Source organism: Balearica regulorum, chromosome 18 (genome assembly GCF_011004875.1).
Source record: "Balearica regulorum gibbericeps isolate bBalReg1 chromosome 18, bBalReg1.pri, whole genome shotgun sequence".
Lineage (NCBI taxonomy): Eukaryota > Metazoa > Chordata > Aves > Gruiformes > Gruidae > Balearica > Balearica regulorum.
Window position 1 is genome coordinate 12,022,730 of NC_046201.1, and position 18,910 is coordinate 12,041,639.

Below are 18,910 nucleotides of genomic sequence, written 5' to 3' on the forward strand. Positions count from 1 at the left end.
GGCCCAACATGGGTTTGAGTTCAAGAGGCTTGAGGGAAATCTGATTTCCAGGATGAGTTCTTGCTGAGACCTGACCTAAGGTACTGTGTTTCTAATTGAATTTATTCCTGTGAATTCAAGCTTGCAGAGAAAGCAACAGCAAAGCAGGAGCATCCTCTGTTCAGACTCTGCACCGAGCGTTCCCGCCCTGAACTCATCTTTCCTCTGCTTTCCAAACAAGCAGCCAGCACCAGCTCTGGGGTGTATCTGTTTTCCTTGCCACTCACGAAAGCACAGATTTGGGGAAGGAAGGGGGTTAATCTGTGCCTTCCTCATTCTTGAAGGAAGGGGTTGGGTGCCTGAGCAAACCCCAGGCTTTATAAACATGGACCAATGGAACTCAGACTTTTCTGGAGGATGCATTAGCTGAATCGACCTCACTGGGCACAGGACAGGAGCAACTACTGGAGAGAAGGGAGCAAAAGCATGTGATCAATGGTCTCTTGACTCAAAATCTGTACGCTTATGTCATTGGGTCCTTGGTCCATTAAAAGGTCCTTCCTAAAAGACTCTGAGCCTGTCCTGAACTCCACAGAGCCATTTTAGTCCTCTTGTTTTTTATTCATCATGTTAGCACTCACGATGAACAGCTAAATGCTTGGTGCAATAGCTTTGGCTGCTTCATCCTTCACCTATATCCATTCTCCATGTTTTCCCTAACAGCTTGAGGGGGAAGGTGAGTTTTAGTATGTAGTGCATGGCTGTGCAGTGAAATCCACATCCATGGATGTGCTGGGTGTGGTGATGGAAAATCTCTGAAGTTCTCCTGAAGCACAGTCCCCCACCCTGCTGTGATGTCCCTCTCAAATATCTCAGAGCTTAGGCTGAGTGGGATGTCCAAATGTGAACACGAGTACTAATGCCTGTGTAAGACTATATTCCTGTCCCAGCCTGCTCTCCCTGTCTTGCATGCTTTGCTGGAACACTGTCTCCTGCAACCAGAATCCCATCTGCCAGAGAAGACACCCCATGGCCTCTGGGGTGAAGCTGTGCGATGGAGCTGCTCTGATGCCTCCAACCCTCCCAGGAAATGGAGAGACACCTTAAAACATTTGGTTATTTTTAATAGTATGAAAAGGAGTCAGCAACTGGACAGGACAAAAGAGCTACAAAGGTATGAAACTTCACTGACGTAACCTACAGTGGAGTCTACAATATCTGTAGGGCCCTCTGTCCTCCTCTTGCCCTTTCCATCCTGCTGAGACTTTGCTGGCAGAACAAGTCATGTTGGCATGTTCTTTATAGCTTCATAGGTATAGCTGGTGGTTCTGTATGCTCTTCCGTTTCACCTCCATAGAGATGTCTGCGAGGTCTTGGATAAACTGCTGAATCTAAGGCCGAGAAGAGAGATGGTAGACCTCAGAGCAGGGATGGGAACAGGAGGCAGAGAGGAGCTTGTTGGCTCTTCTGGAGGGCAAATTTCACCAACCAAACTGAGCAGGAAGGTAAGGCATTTGCCTTGCTGGATCTCTGCACCACCAGAATGGGCATTTGTGATTGAGTTTGAGTTCAGGGCAGGGGTGAATGAAGCCAAACTTTGGCCATGGGTTGATCTGCATCCCCTGCCCCAGCCTGTGTGGCTTCCACTCCTTCTGCCTCCACAGGGATCCAAACCATGCTCTGCCTCCTCAGATGACACAGGTTTGCCTGGTGTCCTCTGCCCATTCCCCATGCCCAAGAGGGAGCCCAGGTGAAAAGGAAGGTGTCTGCTGGGCACCTTGATTTCTCTGGGCTTTCCCCTCCCTTTGGGCAGCTGAGGGCCATTGCTGCTCCTCTTTCAGGACAGGCAGAAGGGGTCTGGCTTGTCTCTACCATGTTCAGCTGTCTGTGGCTGTCATCCACCGGCACATTCAGGTTTGCTTTCAGCTGCATGCTCACACATTGGAAGAGGTTGAGGATGGCCATCTTGATGGTCCCCAGCTTCAGGGCTTTCTTGGCATTTGTGTTCTGAATGTCGGCCCAGTGAGTCTGCTGAGAGGAGAGGAGACATGCAGCATGAGGACATGCCCCAGCAAAGATGCTGCTTCAGCACTGGAGACCCTGGACCCCTCAGAATGATGCAAAGGGAGCAGAGGCCAGCAGAGCTGAGGGCATTTCTGCACACTGAGCACTGGCTATACATTGATGTGCCTCATTAGAGCCCAGTCTGGTCACTTTTGGACTGGTAAGGAGGGAGGAGAAGGGGGGAGCCCTGGTGCCCTTGCTCAAAGAATGAAAACAAATAATAAAAATCAGCAAAACCAACTTCACTCCAAAGCCTGAGCAATGAACAGTGGAGACCATGAGATATGCCACACTGAAGCCCCATTACAGAGATCATGCTGCAAGGAATGGTGAATGGAAATGAGTATGATCTGGCTAGACAAACCCAACAGGCATGTGGTGGAGTATGCTTGGGTTTTGTGCCAAGGCAGACCTCCCTAAGTCTGGTTAGCTGCTCTCTTCTGACTGTGTGTTCAAGCAAGAAGTGAAAGAACATGATGGCTTTGTGAGGGACTTGTTTTAACCTCTGATGTAACCTGCCCCAGACCTGGTCTGTCATTCTGCATTCTACAGCCCCTTGGAGGGATGAAATTAGGCATCTCCTCCAATCACAAAGGCTGCTACTGGGCCTTGCCATGACCCCATGGCTTAGGGATGAGCCATCAGCTGGTCTTGACACACTCAGGCCTTGGAGATCTTCCCCTGTCTGCCCCACATTTCCTCACCCAGGGGAGGATGTCACTCTGAGCCTGGTCAAAACGTAGTTGGAGCTGCACCAGTTCATTTTGGTACTGCAGGATCTCAGCTTCTTTCTCTGCTGTGTACTGGTCCAGGAGCGCCTTGGCTTGCTCAGACATTTCCATGTGCCCTTGTTGTGACTGCAGCAGATCCTTGTGCACCCTCATCAGCGTCTTGTAGCGCCAAATGACTTCCTGGATCTCCTCAAACTGCAGCACAGGACTCTTTATGTTAGTAATCCCCCTGCCCTCCCCTCATCATGATTTCAAATCTCGTGCTGTTTGGCACCCTGCCCTGACCAGGGACAACACCTCCCCCAGCTGAAAGATCTTCCCTTCTTGATGAGACTATCTACCCAGTTGGTTTGTGAGTGTCACCACATTCCTGTATGGTGACATCCTACTGTGTCAGTCCCAGAGCTGTCACTGCCATAAGCAAGGGGAGATATTGCACTCCTTCCCCAGGTGAGCAGTGCTCTGATAAAACACAAAGCACAATTGCAACCGCCAGCACCAAGTCACCTAGACATGGGAGGGGGGCAGCTGGGAATGCAGGAGTATGAGCAATGTATGGGGCGATACCCGGGCACCCTTGAGAGAAGACACAGCTTTTTTGACAACTGCCTGGGTTCCCATTTCTGGGCAGCTTTTCACTTCTCCCAAACCATCAATGTGACGTGAAACAGTGACACAAAGGCGTCCCCATTGCCCTCAGCCCTGTGCTTTCTCCCCTTCTAACAGTTTTTCCTTTGGTTTTCTCAAGCCTTCACCTCCTTTTCCGGTTCCTCTCCTCTAATTCTTGTCCCCTTGGCTCACCTTGGTTGCAAGGCAACCTTTTCTCATCCCATCTGAGGTGTCTGGGTTTCACCAAGTGTTATGATTTCCCTGGACTTGCCTTATATCCTCTAGGATTAACACCCATGTAAGGCCCTCCTTGAGACCATGATCTGTGTCTCTCATGTCCAAACTCACCTGTGAGATCTTCACCACATCCTCCAGATATTTGGTGAAGATGGAGTATTTCTGCACTTTGTTGCAGAGTTTCTGGTGCTTATTTCTCAGGACTTCCAGGTCCCTCTTATCTCTCAAAAGCTCACTCTCCTTTTGTATCCTCCTCTCTCTCTCTTTGCTGGCTTTCTTCAGAGCTTGGATTCGCATCTTATCATTTTCCTGGTGGTGTTTCCACCAACAACACATGCACGCATGCACATGCACACACAGGGAAAGGCAGACAAGGGAAGATGGAGCTGGGTCACTTAACAGCACTGGGAGGAGATACCTTCACAGAGGAGAGACTAGAACTGGAGCACCCCTGGGAGCATTTTCGCTCCCTGTTTAACAGGGCTATCCCTTGCATTGACCCTTTGATCTTGAAGACAGGCACCTGGGATGGCACTCTAATTTTCAGACCTACTTGTATCTGTTGCTGGAAGACACATGGGTGTCAGCAGTGGGGACAGGCTGAGACCCTTCTTAGGGGATGTTTGGGGCCCTCAGGAGATCACACTGGTACAGGACAAGCTCACTCTCGTCCAAGCCCTACCAGGGCTTTTCATATCTGTGGTACAAACCCCCGTGACCTGCCAGTTCTGTTCCTCGTACCTCCAGGCTCAAGGGAAGCTTGGACAGACGTGGTGGCCAAGACTGTCTCCTCAAGGGAAGGGAGGAGGTGGTGGTGTGGCTCAGGGTCATGTCAGCTGAGCTGATCAGGGGCAGTTGTACCTTTAAATTCCTCCCAGATTTCTCCATGTAGATTTTCAGCTGAGCCTCCTTGGCATGGAGGTCCCTCCACCGGCAGGTTATGACTTTCATCTTCTCCTTGAAGGCCTGGCACCACCAAAGTGAGTGTGACATGGCTGTCTGCACCCAGAGCCAGTCACCTTCCTGCTACTGCCCTACAAAAAACCACAAGCCCTCCCAACCCTGCTCCAGCACCTTCCCATCTTTCTCACCTCTTCCTTCACCTCCAGAGCCTTTTGCATCAGTTGGGCTTGTTTCTTCTTCTCCTGGAGGCGAATAAATGGAGACAGGGAGGCCTCTGTCAGTCTGAAATTCCTGCCATAAAAGTTTTCCTTGGATTACATGCTGGGTCCAGTACTTTGGCAGGGTGTTGGGTTGCTCTGCCCCGTCACCCCAGCCGGGACATAGTCTGGGGTGACAGGGCAGAGCAACCCAACACCATCTCAGATCCCATCTAGCAACACAGCATCCCCACCCTGGGGATCCCACTGACAGAGCAAGGGGGTGTTACGGGGAGGAATAGGGCTGGGGAAGGGAGGTGCAAGAGGAGACTGAACTGGAGATAAAGAATGGGAGTTTGCCATGGTGGGGGAAGAAGGGATGGAGGAGACGGAAGAGGATGGAGGGGATGGAGGCAGGTGGAGGTGCCCCCTCACTTGAGCAGCTGCAGGAGGTTCTGCCTGCACTGCATGCGGAAATAGGCCAACAATTCCTCATCGCTCATGGTGGCCATCACTCAGGATCCAGAGAGCTCAGGCCCTCCTGGCACTGGTCCTGTATCAAGTCAGCCCAGGAGCTGCCCTGCAAGCCTGAGGGCTTGGTGGTGTGTGGGAGAGGCAGCCGGTCAGGGGCTGAGCCCCTGGGTGCCTCTTGCCTCCACTTTCCCAGGATCTTCCTTGCCGTCTGTTGGTGGCCAGCTGGCATGTAACGGCAGTTGGCAGATGCTCAGGCAGTTGCTTGGCAACTGAAGTGGGGCGATGCCCCCATGCCAGCGAGGGGAACTGACCACTGTGTCCAGGACCAGGGCTCTTCAACACTAAAGGAAAGCTTAACAAATGCAGATTTCTTTCCCTTCCTCTCACTTTCTCTGGTTCTTCCTCTGCTGAAAATCAGCCCCTGTGTCCTGTGACCTCTCCTGTCTTGGGCAGGTATTTCAGTACCCCTGACATCCTCATCCCACTGTCTCAAAGCTCAGGGCAGGAGCTTGCTCCTTCTCTCCCAAAACACCAGATGGAAACACAGTTAAACTGAGGCACATCCTCAGGCATGCTCGATCACTGTACTGCCCATGGTTCCCTCTCTGTGTGGGACTGAGGTCTACCATTTGCTAAAAATTAACTGATTTTTTAAAAATTTATTTTTTCCCCAGAACAAGGCATTTGATCGAGGTCTATTGCCCAAAATAAAGGGGGTGGTATTCATGGGCCATGTTGGGAAAACCTACAGATGATAGTAACCTTGGTGTCTGCTCCTTCCACAGGAGATTTCACCCTCTGATGCTTGCTTCTGTCAGTCTCTGGCTTCCTCACTACCTTAACGTACAGGAACATTTCTGTGAGCTACTGAAGCTGAACCACCTTTGGTTTGGTGGAAAGGGGTATGACTCTCTGGGGGGAGAAGTCTTCATGTCTGTTACAACCCTGACTCGCATCAGGGAAATTGTTTTCAGAAAAACATCACCCCTTGCTCATTATAAACCAGTCGGAAAGTCTGCCAGATCCGTCTGGCACTTTAAACAGCAAGAAGATGTATGGCCCAGAGAGGGAACATTTGTTACATGAGAGATACTTCATTTAGAGACAAATGACCAAAGGGAAAGCAATGAATACGCCTGGCTTTTATTACTGAGGTTCAAATTGGTCCTGTCAGTGACAGGTGACTTCTCCATCCATCCTGAGGTCATTATGGGGCTGTTCCCATCCCAACAGGTCAGGCAGATTAATCCTGGTCTTCTGGAGCAGTTTCTGTGGACCTTGGCAGGAGAAGTCTTGCCCAGGAGTGGGACAAGTCTTCCCTGGGAGCGGGGCTTGTGCTTGCCTGCGAGGTGAGGGAGCTCAGCCCTTCTTCCAGCAGTCAGGGATCCTCTCTGGAAAAGTCCTGCCCACCCTTGCATCCCCTGGGCTGGAGGAGCTGCTGGTCCCCAGCAGAGCATGGGAACCCACCAGACGAGCAGCCAGGAAGGTCTCAGTGTCTCTGAATTTCAAGCACTTGCTGCAGAGCCAGAAGCTGGGGCAGAGTCTGCCTGGGGAGTGACAGTGACCTGCTCTTTCACACAAGCAGAGCTGTGAGGCTGCGTGTGTCCTTGTCCTCCAGTGGCTGAACTGTCCTGTCTGAAATTCTCAGTTTTGCAGAGAGCAGTCTGAGGCAGGTGCTGGGCACCAGGATCAGCACTTCAAGCAATTAAAGTTCATTATCATTATGAATAATTGGAGACAGACATTTCCAAGGGGAAGTACTGGCTGACTTCCCAGCCTGACTGAGAAATCCCCATTATATGACATTTTGTCACACAAATGACAGATGGTCTCCGGGGAGCAAGTGATGTCATCAGTCACCTTCCTGCTTGTTAGGCATGTATAACACTGAGGGACTGCCCCTGTCCCTTTGGCTTCATGGTATTTTGTTGTTCCTGAGGAGGTGCTGCCCTTCCACAGCAAGGATAGAAAGCACAGCCCATTACAAAATCTTTGGGGTTTTATCTTCCCCCGTAGATAGCTGTGGGATTCTCGCTTTCCATGCTGAACACTCTGAGCAAAGCTACTGCTGCCTGCAGGCTTATGAATGAAGGAGAAGTCACCGCCGGGTTTTATTCTTACTGATCAGTAGAAGTTGTGGCTGAGCCCAAGGAGGGTGAATCAAATGGTGAAGGGCTCAGGGGGGCTTGGGGGATCTCCCAATACTCTTGTGCCCAGGGAAAGCTCCTTCCTGTGGATCCTTTTTGCCACGTGTTGGCAGTGGGGGGCTGCAGCGTCCACTGGCTTAGCACAGCAGAGAGCCAAGCTCAAATCACTTGTGTTACTCTCAGTCTTTCTTGTGCACCCCACAGACCAGCCATCACCCACATTATCTCATGGATTCCCTCTGTTCCTGCCTCCACCTCCCCTGTTTTGGCAGACAGCAGAGCTGGTTGGATTGGAGATCTTTGTGTGCCCCATCTGTACAGCACCTTGTGACACTCGGTCTGATGCCATTGTCTGAGGCCAGGAGTCCCCAAAACTTCATTCAGGGGGGTCATCTTCTGTGTGAAACAGTGAGCTGGCTGAGGACAGGACTGTTAAGTCCAGAAGATGTGGTGTGAGATTACCAGGGTACCAGTGATGTCTGCTGGGGTGTTGGGAAGGTGCTGTGGAGAGCAGCTCACATGGCCTCATCTTGATGGGTTTCCTATGAGGCTGAGCATCTCCAGGGACAACCTCAGGAGAAGCCTGGACAGGGTGGCTGGGTCTGTCTGGGTACATTACTGGGAATCCCCAGTCTGCAGTTGTTTTCTGAGTCCCACCATGTTTGCAATGATGAAGCTTGTATGTGCTCATGGCTTTTTGTGGTGGTCCCCAGCATAGCTGGGCCAGGGTGTCACTCAGGGGTCCCCCTGCCAGTGTTTCGCTGGGCTCTTTCATGTTTGCAAGGATGATCCCTTTCACATATTACCCAACAGTCATCTCCAGTGCATCCATGTTCTGCTAGAGCCCTTCATGCTTGCATCGCCTGGGCACAGCTCTGCCCAGAACAGCTGCCTGCTGTGGAGAGGACACTCAGGTGGCTGTTTCAGAAAGATTAGTAAGGAATCAAAAGGGGGACTAGCACCAAATAGCCACTATCCTGGGGACATAGGGACAACCTAAACTAGGAAAGGTGATCTCAGGCCTCATGGCTGGGAGAGGACGTGGAAGAGAAAGCAGTGCTTGGAGGAGGAAGGTTCGAGATGGAGGGAGAAGAAATGCTGTGGTGGCTGGAAAAGGAAAGACATGGGTGACCAAGTGGATCTGAAAACACACCTTGTCTGTATTTTCCCCTGCAGGTGGAAAGGCTTCTGGCTGGCCTGACACAGACATCTGAATTTTAAGTACCCAGCGCCACGCAGGTACCCACCTTGCAGCACTGTGGTGCTCTGGGCATCTGTCCCAACTCCCTCCCCTGTCTTCTGGCATCCTCATCCCCACAGGATGGGCGAACCCAGCCCATGAATCACCCAAACCCACTTCCTCTCCTGGCCACTGTCTGCTATGAAACCAACAGACCCATCCATGGACCTGCTTTCCTGGGGTCCAGTGGATGGGAAACCCTGAGCTGGGATTAGTCCTGTCCTCACACGGAGGGAGGCCAAGCAGGATGAGATCAGACTCTGCGTTTCACAGCTGTGGTGAAAGTGCTTGCAGACAGCTTTTTTTTTTTTTTTTTAATGTTCCTAATCACCATTTGCCGCTTTTATCCTCACACTGAGGTTTTATCTTTGACAAATGCTTTCCTCCTCAATACACTATGCATTAAGAGTTTCTTCCTATTATGCTCTCCATAGCAACTGCATCAGCTTGCCATGAATAAATTACCTCTGACTTGACATCCCTTATTAGAATATAGAAAATGCCATTTCTGAGTCATAGCTACCCAGGAGAAACCTTTTCTGTTCATCCATTAGGTATATCCTCCACCTTTTTTACTCTTTGAAAGAAACTGCTTTTTTTTTTTTTTTTTTCTCTTTTAATTCTTCTCTGCTCTTGAAACCCCTGGAGTTGAAGGCTGATGGAGTGCTGACACAGACTTTCCCTTCTGGCCTTCAGAAGCTCCCAGCACAGTACACACACCCTTGGTGATAGCTGATTCCTCTAAATCACATTGGCCTCTGTATTGGCATGATTTTGAATGGCCAGATCTCTTCCCAGCATCTTTCCCCAGTTCTTAGATGCCCAAAGGACAGGCTTAAGACAGAAGATGAGCTTCTATCCAGGAAGAGCAGGATGCTGTATCTTGGTGGGCACAGACAGCATGGGGACGTTCAAACACGGTATCTTCACTGAGTGCCCAGGGCTTTTTGGAGCTGGGAGCAATTCCCATGTGGAACTGGGACCGTCTAGAGCTGAGGGAAGGTTTCTGCCCTGCTCCAGGAGTCTGTCCTGCCTGACATACCCCAACTGGCCAAAAGCACTTGAATTTTCTCTGGGACAGTGTGGCCATGGCCCAGGAGAGGGAGCACTTATTAAACAAGTGCGCAGTCCCAGATGAAGTCCCAGTCCTGCCCTGTTTCCTTGCTCTGGGATAACTCCAGGCAGCCTTTCTGGTGGTGGGCAAGGGTCTGGCCTTCCAAACAGCATACCCCTCCTCTGCCCTGTTCCCATCCCAGCCTGACCTGCCATGTGAATGCAGCTGATGCTGATGGCAACACAGGATAAATGTGCTGATCTGTAAAGGGGAAGGGGTGGGGGAACCTGAGTCACTGCTCAGTGCCTCTCCCCCCACGCCACTGCACTCCTCTGCTACCTTCTCTCTGAGTCATCTGGCACAGCAGGATTTTGGTTTAACCCCCAGAAAACCAGGGCTGTTGGAGATGCCCATCTCCTCTGAGAACCTCAACACCTCTTGAGCAGGCTGGAGAAGATGTTTTCCCTCTCCTGGGGTTTCGTGACATGGATTTGTCCCAACATCCGTACCTGCACCCCAATCTGAAGGGCGCCTCAGGGTGCACCTCCTACATTGTGGCTTGGGGTAGGAGGAGGCTCAGGCTTGGGGGCTGATGCAAGAAGCAGCAGGAGAAGCAGTTAAGAATTGGTTTCCAAACACCAGACTCTCTGTCTATTTGCAAACTAGCACACCCTTAAATTCATTTAGTCATTTCCAGGCACCTGAGAGACAGCGTGGGTTAAGAGGAAAACACAGGGCAGCTCTGCTCTGCCACTAGACAGCATGCGGCCACGGGAAATCCTTGCCTGTCTGTCTCTGCTATTTGGGTCAAGGTGAACCTTTTTGCCATGAGGCCTCAGCTTCCAGTGTTAGCCCCAGACCGGCTCTTGGGGCTCCTGCAGCGCAGTCACTGCCTATTGCTTGCTCAAAGTGCAGGTGACGTGCTGAAGATGAGAGTGAGTTGGGAGCACCGACCTTACCGGCATGGTGGTGTCATTGCAGGAAATTTCCCTGTTACATGCAGGTTTCACTGTCAGTCCCTGTGTGTTCATATAGGGGCTTCTAAAGCCTGACCTCCTGGAGTCATGGGATTGTGCAAGGTTCTTCAATTTCCATTAAACAGAAGTTTCCAGTTAAAAGACAGCCCCTGAAAACTCACAACCCCAAAGGCAAGTGGATGGGTAGTCAGCATGAAGTATTTTGTGTTTGACTTTTTGCCTAGTGTTTTCATTCTGTAAGACCTGAATCACACATCCTTAGGGGTTAGCCATCCCCAAACACTATGGTTACACCATCAGTTTTACAATGCCTCCTGAAATCCCACTTCACCCTGTGGCTTTGAGCAGAGCTGCCCGCTCTTCCCACCCGTGTCAGCGGGAGAGGCTGGTTTTGGCCTCCCTGGCTGCTGCGGTGGGTTTCTGTGTGCATCAGGCCCCATTTGTCCAGTTCCTTTCTTGCAATAAGTTATTTCTGTTCTCACTTAGCTGGGTTGCAAAAAGGAAATAAACTGGGGACCCCACTAATGAAATAGTTGTGTATGCTTCGTTGGAAAGGGTTATTTCACACCTCCCTGCCATGCTTGGTTCTTCAGCTGCTTGTTCCCATGCTGGTGTGGTTCAGCCTGTTTAGAAGAAGGATGCCTGTGCGTGGCAGTGAAGCAAAGAGATGGTGAGTATTTGCTGCCAGCTCCCAGTGCAAGAGAACAGCAGCCTGGATATTTGGGTGAATAAGAGAAAAAGGGAACACTCTTTCTGATTGGAGAAGATCAATGCAACACAGGTGCCCAGTGATGTTTCCATTTTAAGACCTCATTTGTTGAGCAAAGCTTTATAGCAAGTAAAAGAGATCAAAAAGGACAGTTTGCTCTTTCATGCGCAAAGGTCCGTGAATCAAAAAATAAGGATGATACAGCAGGAATAAGAAGCAAACTATGACTCAGTGTCCAGACATCCCCGTGGCAGCAGCAATCATTGGATTGTCTTAAAACGGGCTCATTCATTTGCTGTGCAATGGGGAGGATGCAATAGCTGGGGGAGGAGGCGTAGCTCTGCTTCCAGCCTTCAGATGTTGCCTATTCTCCAGCTTTGAGAGCTGATCTCCAGGCCCACACATCTGGACACAAGCAAATCAGCAGCAGAGATTTATTTTTCTCAGGAATAGTTTGCTGCTCCTTTTCTACAGTCTAACTGCGCAAAAAATTCATTCCCACCACACAATAGTGAAGGCTCACAGGTCCACACCCAAGGCAGGTACAACTATCCCTTCCCAAGGGTTTCAGGGCAACAAACTGCCCTTACTCTCTTTCAGTTCAAGTTGGGATCTGGATTGTGTCTGTAAAGAGCACATTTAAGGATCATTATCCAGCTTCATGGTAGATGTCTTCAGTGGAGACATCTCCATGGGTCAGGCCATCCCAAGCGCCCATTGTAGCTGGTGAGAGCACTCCCAGGGCATAACACATCTGATCCCTTAAGGCTGAATGAACTTCTGGAAGCTCCTGCTTCTCTCCATGGACTTTCCAGGGCACATGCCTTGACCAGCTTACATAGACACATCCAGTTTGGCCACCTTGAACATCCTTGCCAGGCCTTGCAGTTCCTCACTTGGCCTGGGACCTGCCTAATCACTGGATTGAGCCCAGTCCCCCAAACTCTCCCTGGGATTGACCTGTAAACAAGAGGTCTAAGTGTGAGGAGAGGAAGTCTGCCTGCCTGGAGCTGTGGGCTGCAACAGAGGAAGGACACCCTGACTGTGTGGATAGACTTCATGCCTAGCCTTGCTGGAGGCAGGTCACTGCACGTGCCCAGACATCAATCCTTGCCAGAAGTAGATGCTGAGACTCATATTTTGGCTATGAGCTGCGCTAAGGATGAGAGAACAGATTTTCATGCTCCAGTTAGACTTCCCCAGCCCTAAGAAAACGACCCCTTCCAAGAAGCCATCTGAAACCTTGTGTGCATGGAGGAGGCTCCAGGGGGGTGGCCAGCCCCTCAGTTCGGGCACTGTGGTTTAACCCAGCCCACTGTCTCTGAATGGCCCTGGGCGAACTCCTGCAAGCTAGCCTAAAGCTGGCCTGCCTCCGGCTAAATGTCCTCTCCAGGAATGATGGAGACTTGGTCCTTGGTGGGAGTGTTCAGGCTGTAGGGCTGGGGACATGGCGCTAGCCAGGCAGTCAGAGTTCATTCATCAATTACAGCAACGCAGCATTTGCTGCACACACACACACCTAGGGGCTCTGTCCTGGCTGGGTTTTGGCAATAGCTCTGTCATGGCTCTGGATCTTCATCTGACAGGGACACCCAGGGGTGCCATAATCCCCAAACCATCTGAGTTCATCTTTTGTGGTGCAAATGCTCTCAAATCCAGAAGCTGCAAATGAACTGTTGTTTCCCAGGGAAGCTCTGACAAGCACAGCCAGCCTTGTGGCAACACTGGAGGCATCAAGGTGAAAAGAAAGTGCTCCTTTTTCATCTTAGATTTGCTTTGCTGGGGTGAGGCAAGTCCTGGGATGTGGCACCAGGCTGCAGCTGTTCTCATTCTGCCCAGCCTGGGGACAGAGATGGTGATCCGATCCCCAGGGTGCGTCTGGGCAGAGTCGCAGCTCCAGAGAGACCTGCCATACGTAAATCCCCACAGCTCCTGCACTCAGCTGGTTTTCAGCACACCAGAGTTTTTTGGAGATAATGAGCTTCCTGCACTCACATCAGTTGAAGTTGCCTCATCTGCCATGGCTGCTGGAAAGGTCTTGCCCTCCCTTTCTTCTCCATCAAAGTGTGATTTCAGCTCCATGGGAGCAGAATAATTACAAAGCAGGAGATCTTCAGATTTCTTGGGCTGGATTCAGCTCTCTGGTCCACAAGGACCTCAAAGCCCTTTTCCATGCATTCAGTCCTGAGTTAGTTCTTGCTCTTGGGCTTTGAAAACCTTCCTGGTGGCACCAGACCCCACATGTGACTCCACTGAGCCCATCAGAAGAGACCTGGGCAGAGGTGGCACTGTGGTGGTGGCAGATGGCAGAGCTGCTGGGCAGGAGAAACAGGATGCTGGTGTGGCCAGAGCCCAGGGACCACCACAGAGGGATGTCTGGACGTCTCTGCTGTGACCGTGGCACCTGAAGAAGATCAGACCTGAGAAACATGAAGTCCCTGTGGAGAGGCTCAAATCAGCGAGGCCAAAGAGCATGGATGAAGTCCAAGGCTGCTCACTCATGCTCCTCGCACCAGTCAGTGGCCATCCTAGCCTGCAGGCAGGGCAGAGCCTCCCAACCCTCAGTGCTGCAGCAAGGAACAGGCTCAGAAGCGATATCAGCTCTGGTCTTTGGCTTGAATCACACCTCCTAAGCACAGACATGCTGGGCAGGATATTTCCACAAGCTGAGAGGCTCCATTGCTGCCCCCAGTTGCTAAGGAGCGAATATTTTTGCCTGCAGCTGGGACTTTTCTGAGTGCTGACATCATGATCAGCTAGCAATGCCATTTCCATGGTGTGGCCTCATCCTTAGTTGCAGCTCTACATCGGTGTGACTCCATCCGACCACGCAGGATACAACCTCAGGGGAACGCTGCTGCAATGAGATGGGAGCTGGTCGCAGACTGGGATCACCTCTGGGAAGGGGATGCTCAGGCATTTGTTACCCTCTGGGAGACCAAGTTTTTCATGACAAAGCCCTGCACCAGTGCAGAAGCCTTCTCAAGGCCTTTCCTGCTGCTCTTTAGTGGTGCACCAGGTCCTTCCTCGCCTCCTAGACATGAACAAATCCTGCTGAAACCAGTGCTGAGTAAACAACAGGTAGATCTCAGGATTAGACCTGCCCAGGTCTAGATTTGCCCAGTTTTGCTTTTGGGCACTGCAGACTCCTCTTTAGCCTGTGATTCCCCGAGCACCCCCCCCCCCCACACACACACACAGCCCAGACCCACTCTGGCTGTGCCGCCATCCCCACACTGTACTCATGCAATGCCTCCTCCAGACCCACATTTCACACCCTGAGTGCTTGCAACCCCGTAAATCCCAAATCCACTGATGCTACTTGTGCATTAGAGCCACACCACCCAAATCAGGAGTGAAAATACAGTCCAGAAATCCAGGAGAGAGCCCCAACAACCTCCCTTGAACCACTCCTGCAGCCTGACAGTCACCAGGAGGGGGGCTGGATTTCAATGAATGTGTTAAGCTGCCATAATCCCTCTGTGCCTCCTGGAGATGCAGCCTGGTCCCTCATCCCCAGCTGCTCATTCCCAGCCCTTCACACTCCCCGTGCTGGCACAAGTGTCAGGGTAACCCTGCCCTGGATAAGTTCAGGGAACCAACTGCCTGGAAAACAACGTGGCCAACATCAAAGACCTGTTCAAGAGCCCATGGAGGACTTGTGTGGGTGAAAACTTGTGCCCAGGAAAGGAAGGATGTCTGAGAAGTGGGGCAGTGCGTGGGGAAGGGCTTGTCTCCTGGTAGCAATGCTTTACACTGATTCCCCCAGCCTGAACCAGACCTCCCCCAAGCAGGGCTGATGTTGGGGCTGTGGTCCTCTTTGGAGATGCAGGGCAGCCCAAAGCATTGATACACCTCATAGCATCCCTTCCTCCTTTCTATCAGGCCATCAGTCCTGAGAAAAGAGGACAGGAGGCTCATTTGGTGTGAACTGATAATATTAGTGTTTAATAATTCACCCTGATTTGGTCTGATATCACTTTGATGATAGGCTGATAATCCTTCCCCTTTTTCTGGCCAGGTTTGTTCCTCTCTGCCTCATCTTCCTCTTCTCTTGGCCTTCCCCACAAGCTCTTCTAGACTCTCACCCCGAACACATCCCATGCATCTACATCCTCATTTATCCCACCTCTCCTGTTCTGGCCTGTTTTCTCACCTCCCCTTTCATTAACTATCTGGTCATGTCTGGATTTTTATGAAGATTAAAGCTACAAAAAGAAACCACCAAACTTCTCTGCATTCTCTGCGTCCTCCTCTGTTAGTTCTTTCCTGCTGAGCAGCAAGCTGAAGCTCTTCCTCATCTTCGTCCTCACAGATGCTCTTCGTTCTGCCTGTGGTGCCTCTGCAAACAGCAGCCTCTGCTCTCCCATCAACATTCTGCTCACTCGTGTTATCCCTCCAGGTTCAGCCTTGCTCATGTGCTCCTCTTCTCTTCAATGCTCTGGTGTTCAAGGGCTTGTGCAGCCCTCCTGCTCCTCTCCTGGCATGTCCAGTGTTTCTCTGTGCTGTGAACATTTCCCACGGAGCTGAGACAGATTCCTGCTCAGGAGCTGACAGCTTTTCTGCCCTCCTTGTTCTGAAAGATCCCCTGCTGGGTCCTGGTGGGCTGATACCCGCTTTTTTCATTGATGTCCATATCCCACAGCTTTTGTCCTTGTGTTTTGAATCCTCATGTTCCAGCTGCACTTCCCCTGCAATTTACATTTGTACTTTTTCCTGGTCAACCCTTACTTGAAGCTGAAAATGAGTGAAGACCTCTGATTTAAATGTGGCATTTCTTTCTTTTCCATCAAAATAAGCTTCATCCACAGACTCTTTCTCTCTGCAAGGCACAGAATGTCTGGTACAGAGGACGTGGGAAAGCCATGTGCCTCTAGCTCCTCGCCACACATACAGAAAAATGAGGAGGTGATGCCATCCCCAGGCTCTGGGAAAAATAGCAGAGCATTTGAGCAGCAAGAAGGAGATGGGCAGCCAGGGTACACATCCAGGGATGGTGCGCACCTCGGGGGTGAGGAACCAGCACTGGTTTCCATGGCTCTTCTCCATCGTACAGCCCTGGATCTCAGCATCCCCCAGCATCTTGTGCACTCTCTGCAGAGCTGCCAAGTGTCTCTCAGGAAGCACTGGCAGAGCAATGCTGGTCTGCTGGGACACGCTGCTCCTGGCTTGTGCCCTCCCAGCAGACACTGGTGTGTCACTGGGAGTCCCCAAAACCCTCCATAGGTCTGTGAGACTGTGCAGAGCCTCTGAGGACAGGTCTTGAGTTCTAGGTGCCAGGCTGCAGGCTGAGACGTGACCTGGAGGACTTTGTCCTGCCATGAAGATGGAGAGGGAAGGTGGGCTGATGCGCTGTGGCCCATGGAGACCAGGGGAATCATGGCTGCCCAGCCTGAGCCAGAGGATGGGTTTTGCACACAGATCTGGGGTCTCAGAGCCCGTCAGGGAAGAGTGTGTCCCAGATTAGATAATTTGGATGTTTTCAACTGGTGTGAACAGGGCTCTGAGCCTGATAGATGGGGCTCAGCTGGGAGGGTCAGGGAGCATGAGTGTCTCCACCTTCCTTTGATGGAGCTGAGGAAACTGCGGGCAGAGCAGGATGCTGGTTTGATGCAGGGCTGCAGCCCCCCCCCCCCCCCCCCGTCCCCTTCCTTCTGCTCCTCCACTTCTGATGTCCCCAGACCTTGTGGTCCTCACCCAGGGACCTTGGCAGTAGAGGTGGCCAGGCTGCCTCCGGGATTTGGGAAGTCCCCTGGGTTTTGGGCTGGCTGAGGCCAACTCATCTAAACAGGACTGTGCTTCACAGATACTGGAGGTCTCTTTCTTCTCTTGGGGTTTAGGCATACTTTATCTCGGTTCCCTTTATCCTGAGGTCCTGAACCCATATTGGCAGGTGATTTCTCCAGTTATTGGCACGTACAGCCAATAACTCCCACCACAATACCCCTTCATTGGCTGTTAAAGACCCCGCTGGAGCATTTAAAAGGGGAAGGGCCTCCAGGGCAAGGGTGATGTGGGGTTTCCCTCCTGTTTAAAGACGTGGACCAGTCTTTTTCGCAGAGCAAGTGTACAGCTGGAAGTCTATTAAGGCATTTTTATGGGAGCTCACACTGAGTGCTCAGATTAATTAGCTGGCAGTATTGGTAATGATCTCCGCTGCAATGAGTTGTGCTGGGAAGTGCACAGCTCCAAGGGCTTCAGGGAAGCGGGTCTGACGGCACGGTCCTTCTCCTGACAGGCTGTCTCCCCTTGCACAGTCATAGCTGCACCCTCCACCTGGAGAGCTGCAGACGTATCTGACCCTCCCACGCTCTGCCACTACCCTTCTATTTGTCTCTCCAACCTCCCACCCATCTCTAAAGATCCTGCAGCAAGTGGCTCAAGTCCCCAAATAATCTGGATGCTCGCTGGCCATGCGGTGCCACCAGCAAGACTAGGGATTTTCAGGATGGTCCAAACTGGACTAGGACTTGGCTGGTGGCAGAATAGAAGTGGGGAGTGACCATCATCCCTTGGTTTGCCTATGCCTGTGCTGGACCGTGGGCTCATAACATTGGGATGTCACCTTGGAGACCCTGTGGGCCACAAAGAGCAGTGACTATCCAAAAAGGGGACAGTGTCACCGAACAGCTGGCAGCCACCAAGCACTTCACACATCTCATTCGTTCCCTGTTCCCAGCCCAGGTCTCCATGGCTGGGACCAAGGACATCAACAAGCTCCTGCCGTGAAAACTTGGCTGTTTAATAGCATCGCTAGTCTGAAGTTTGCAGGCTGCTCCTTTCTTGCCTCTGAATTCACACTTCCCCTCTGGTTAGCAGAGCACTGCTTCTACCCAGGGGCCACCTTCTCATCATAAAGATACTTGGAAAAAAGACAAGTTTCATTGGGGCCAACTGTTCTGTGCTGCTGCCTTGGGAAAGGAGATATGACAGAAAAGCTGAGAAAGCCCCAGAAGCAATGTATGTGGCATGTCTGATGCTGGCTGGTGCACAGCCTCCTCGTGGCCCCCAAGCCCTGGGGCCTCCAAAATGAACAGTCCTCAGGGTCCCAGGGAGGAGGTGAAGGTGTGTGTTGGTTTTGCATGGCAAGGTTTTGGTAGTGGGTGGGTGCTATAGGGATGGCTCCTGTGAGGAGCTTCTAGAAGCTTCCCCTGTGTCTGACAGAGCCAATGCCAGCCGGCACCAAGACAGACCCACCACTGGCCAAGGCCAAGCCAATCAGCGCCTCTGTGATAACATATTTAAGAAGGGGAAAAAAAAAAACAGTTGGGGGAAGTTTTTTGCAGCCGGAGAGAGAAGTGCGAAGGTGTAACACCAAGGTCAGTGCAGAAGGAGGGGCAGGAGGTGCTCCAGGCGCCGGAGCAGAGATTCCCCTGCAGCCTGTGGTGAAGACCATGGTGAAGCAGGCTGTCCCCCTGCAGCCCATGGAGGGAGGATGAGGGGGTGTAGAGATTCCACCTGCAGCCCGTGGAGGACCCCACGCCGGAGCAGGTGGAGACACCTGAAGGAGGCTGTGACCCCGTGGGAAGCCCACGCTGGAGCAAGCTCCTGGCAGGACCTGTGGATCCGTGGAGAGAGGAGCCCACGCC

The 18,910-nt window shown here is 51.7% G+C and overlaps 1 protein-coding gene across 1 annotated transcript in view; it reads right to left on the minus strand.

The window, feature by feature from the left end:
- Positions 1-1,118: 1,118 nt before the first annotated feature.
- The window catches only part of CCDC42 (coiled-coil domain containing 42), a 46,675-nt gene continuing 28,883 nt past the window's right edge, over positions 1,119-18,910 (minus strand). The window contains exons 1-6 of the mRNA XM_075770438.1: positions 5,156-5,232; positions 4,712-4,814; positions 3,732-3,929; positions 2,748-2,969; positions 1,852-2,010; positions 1,119-1,370 (exon numbers count right to left, since the gene is read on the minus strand). Of these exons, the coding sequence (XP_075626553.1) occupies positions 1,287-1,370; positions 1,852-2,010; positions 2,748-2,969; positions 3,732-3,929; positions 4,712-4,814; positions 5,156-5,232 (843 nt within the window). The 3' untranslated portion in view covers positions 1,119-1,286. Of the gene's footprint in view, positions 1,371-1,851; positions 2,011-2,747; positions 2,970-3,731; positions 3,930-4,711; positions 4,815-5,155 lie in introns of the transcript that reaches the window.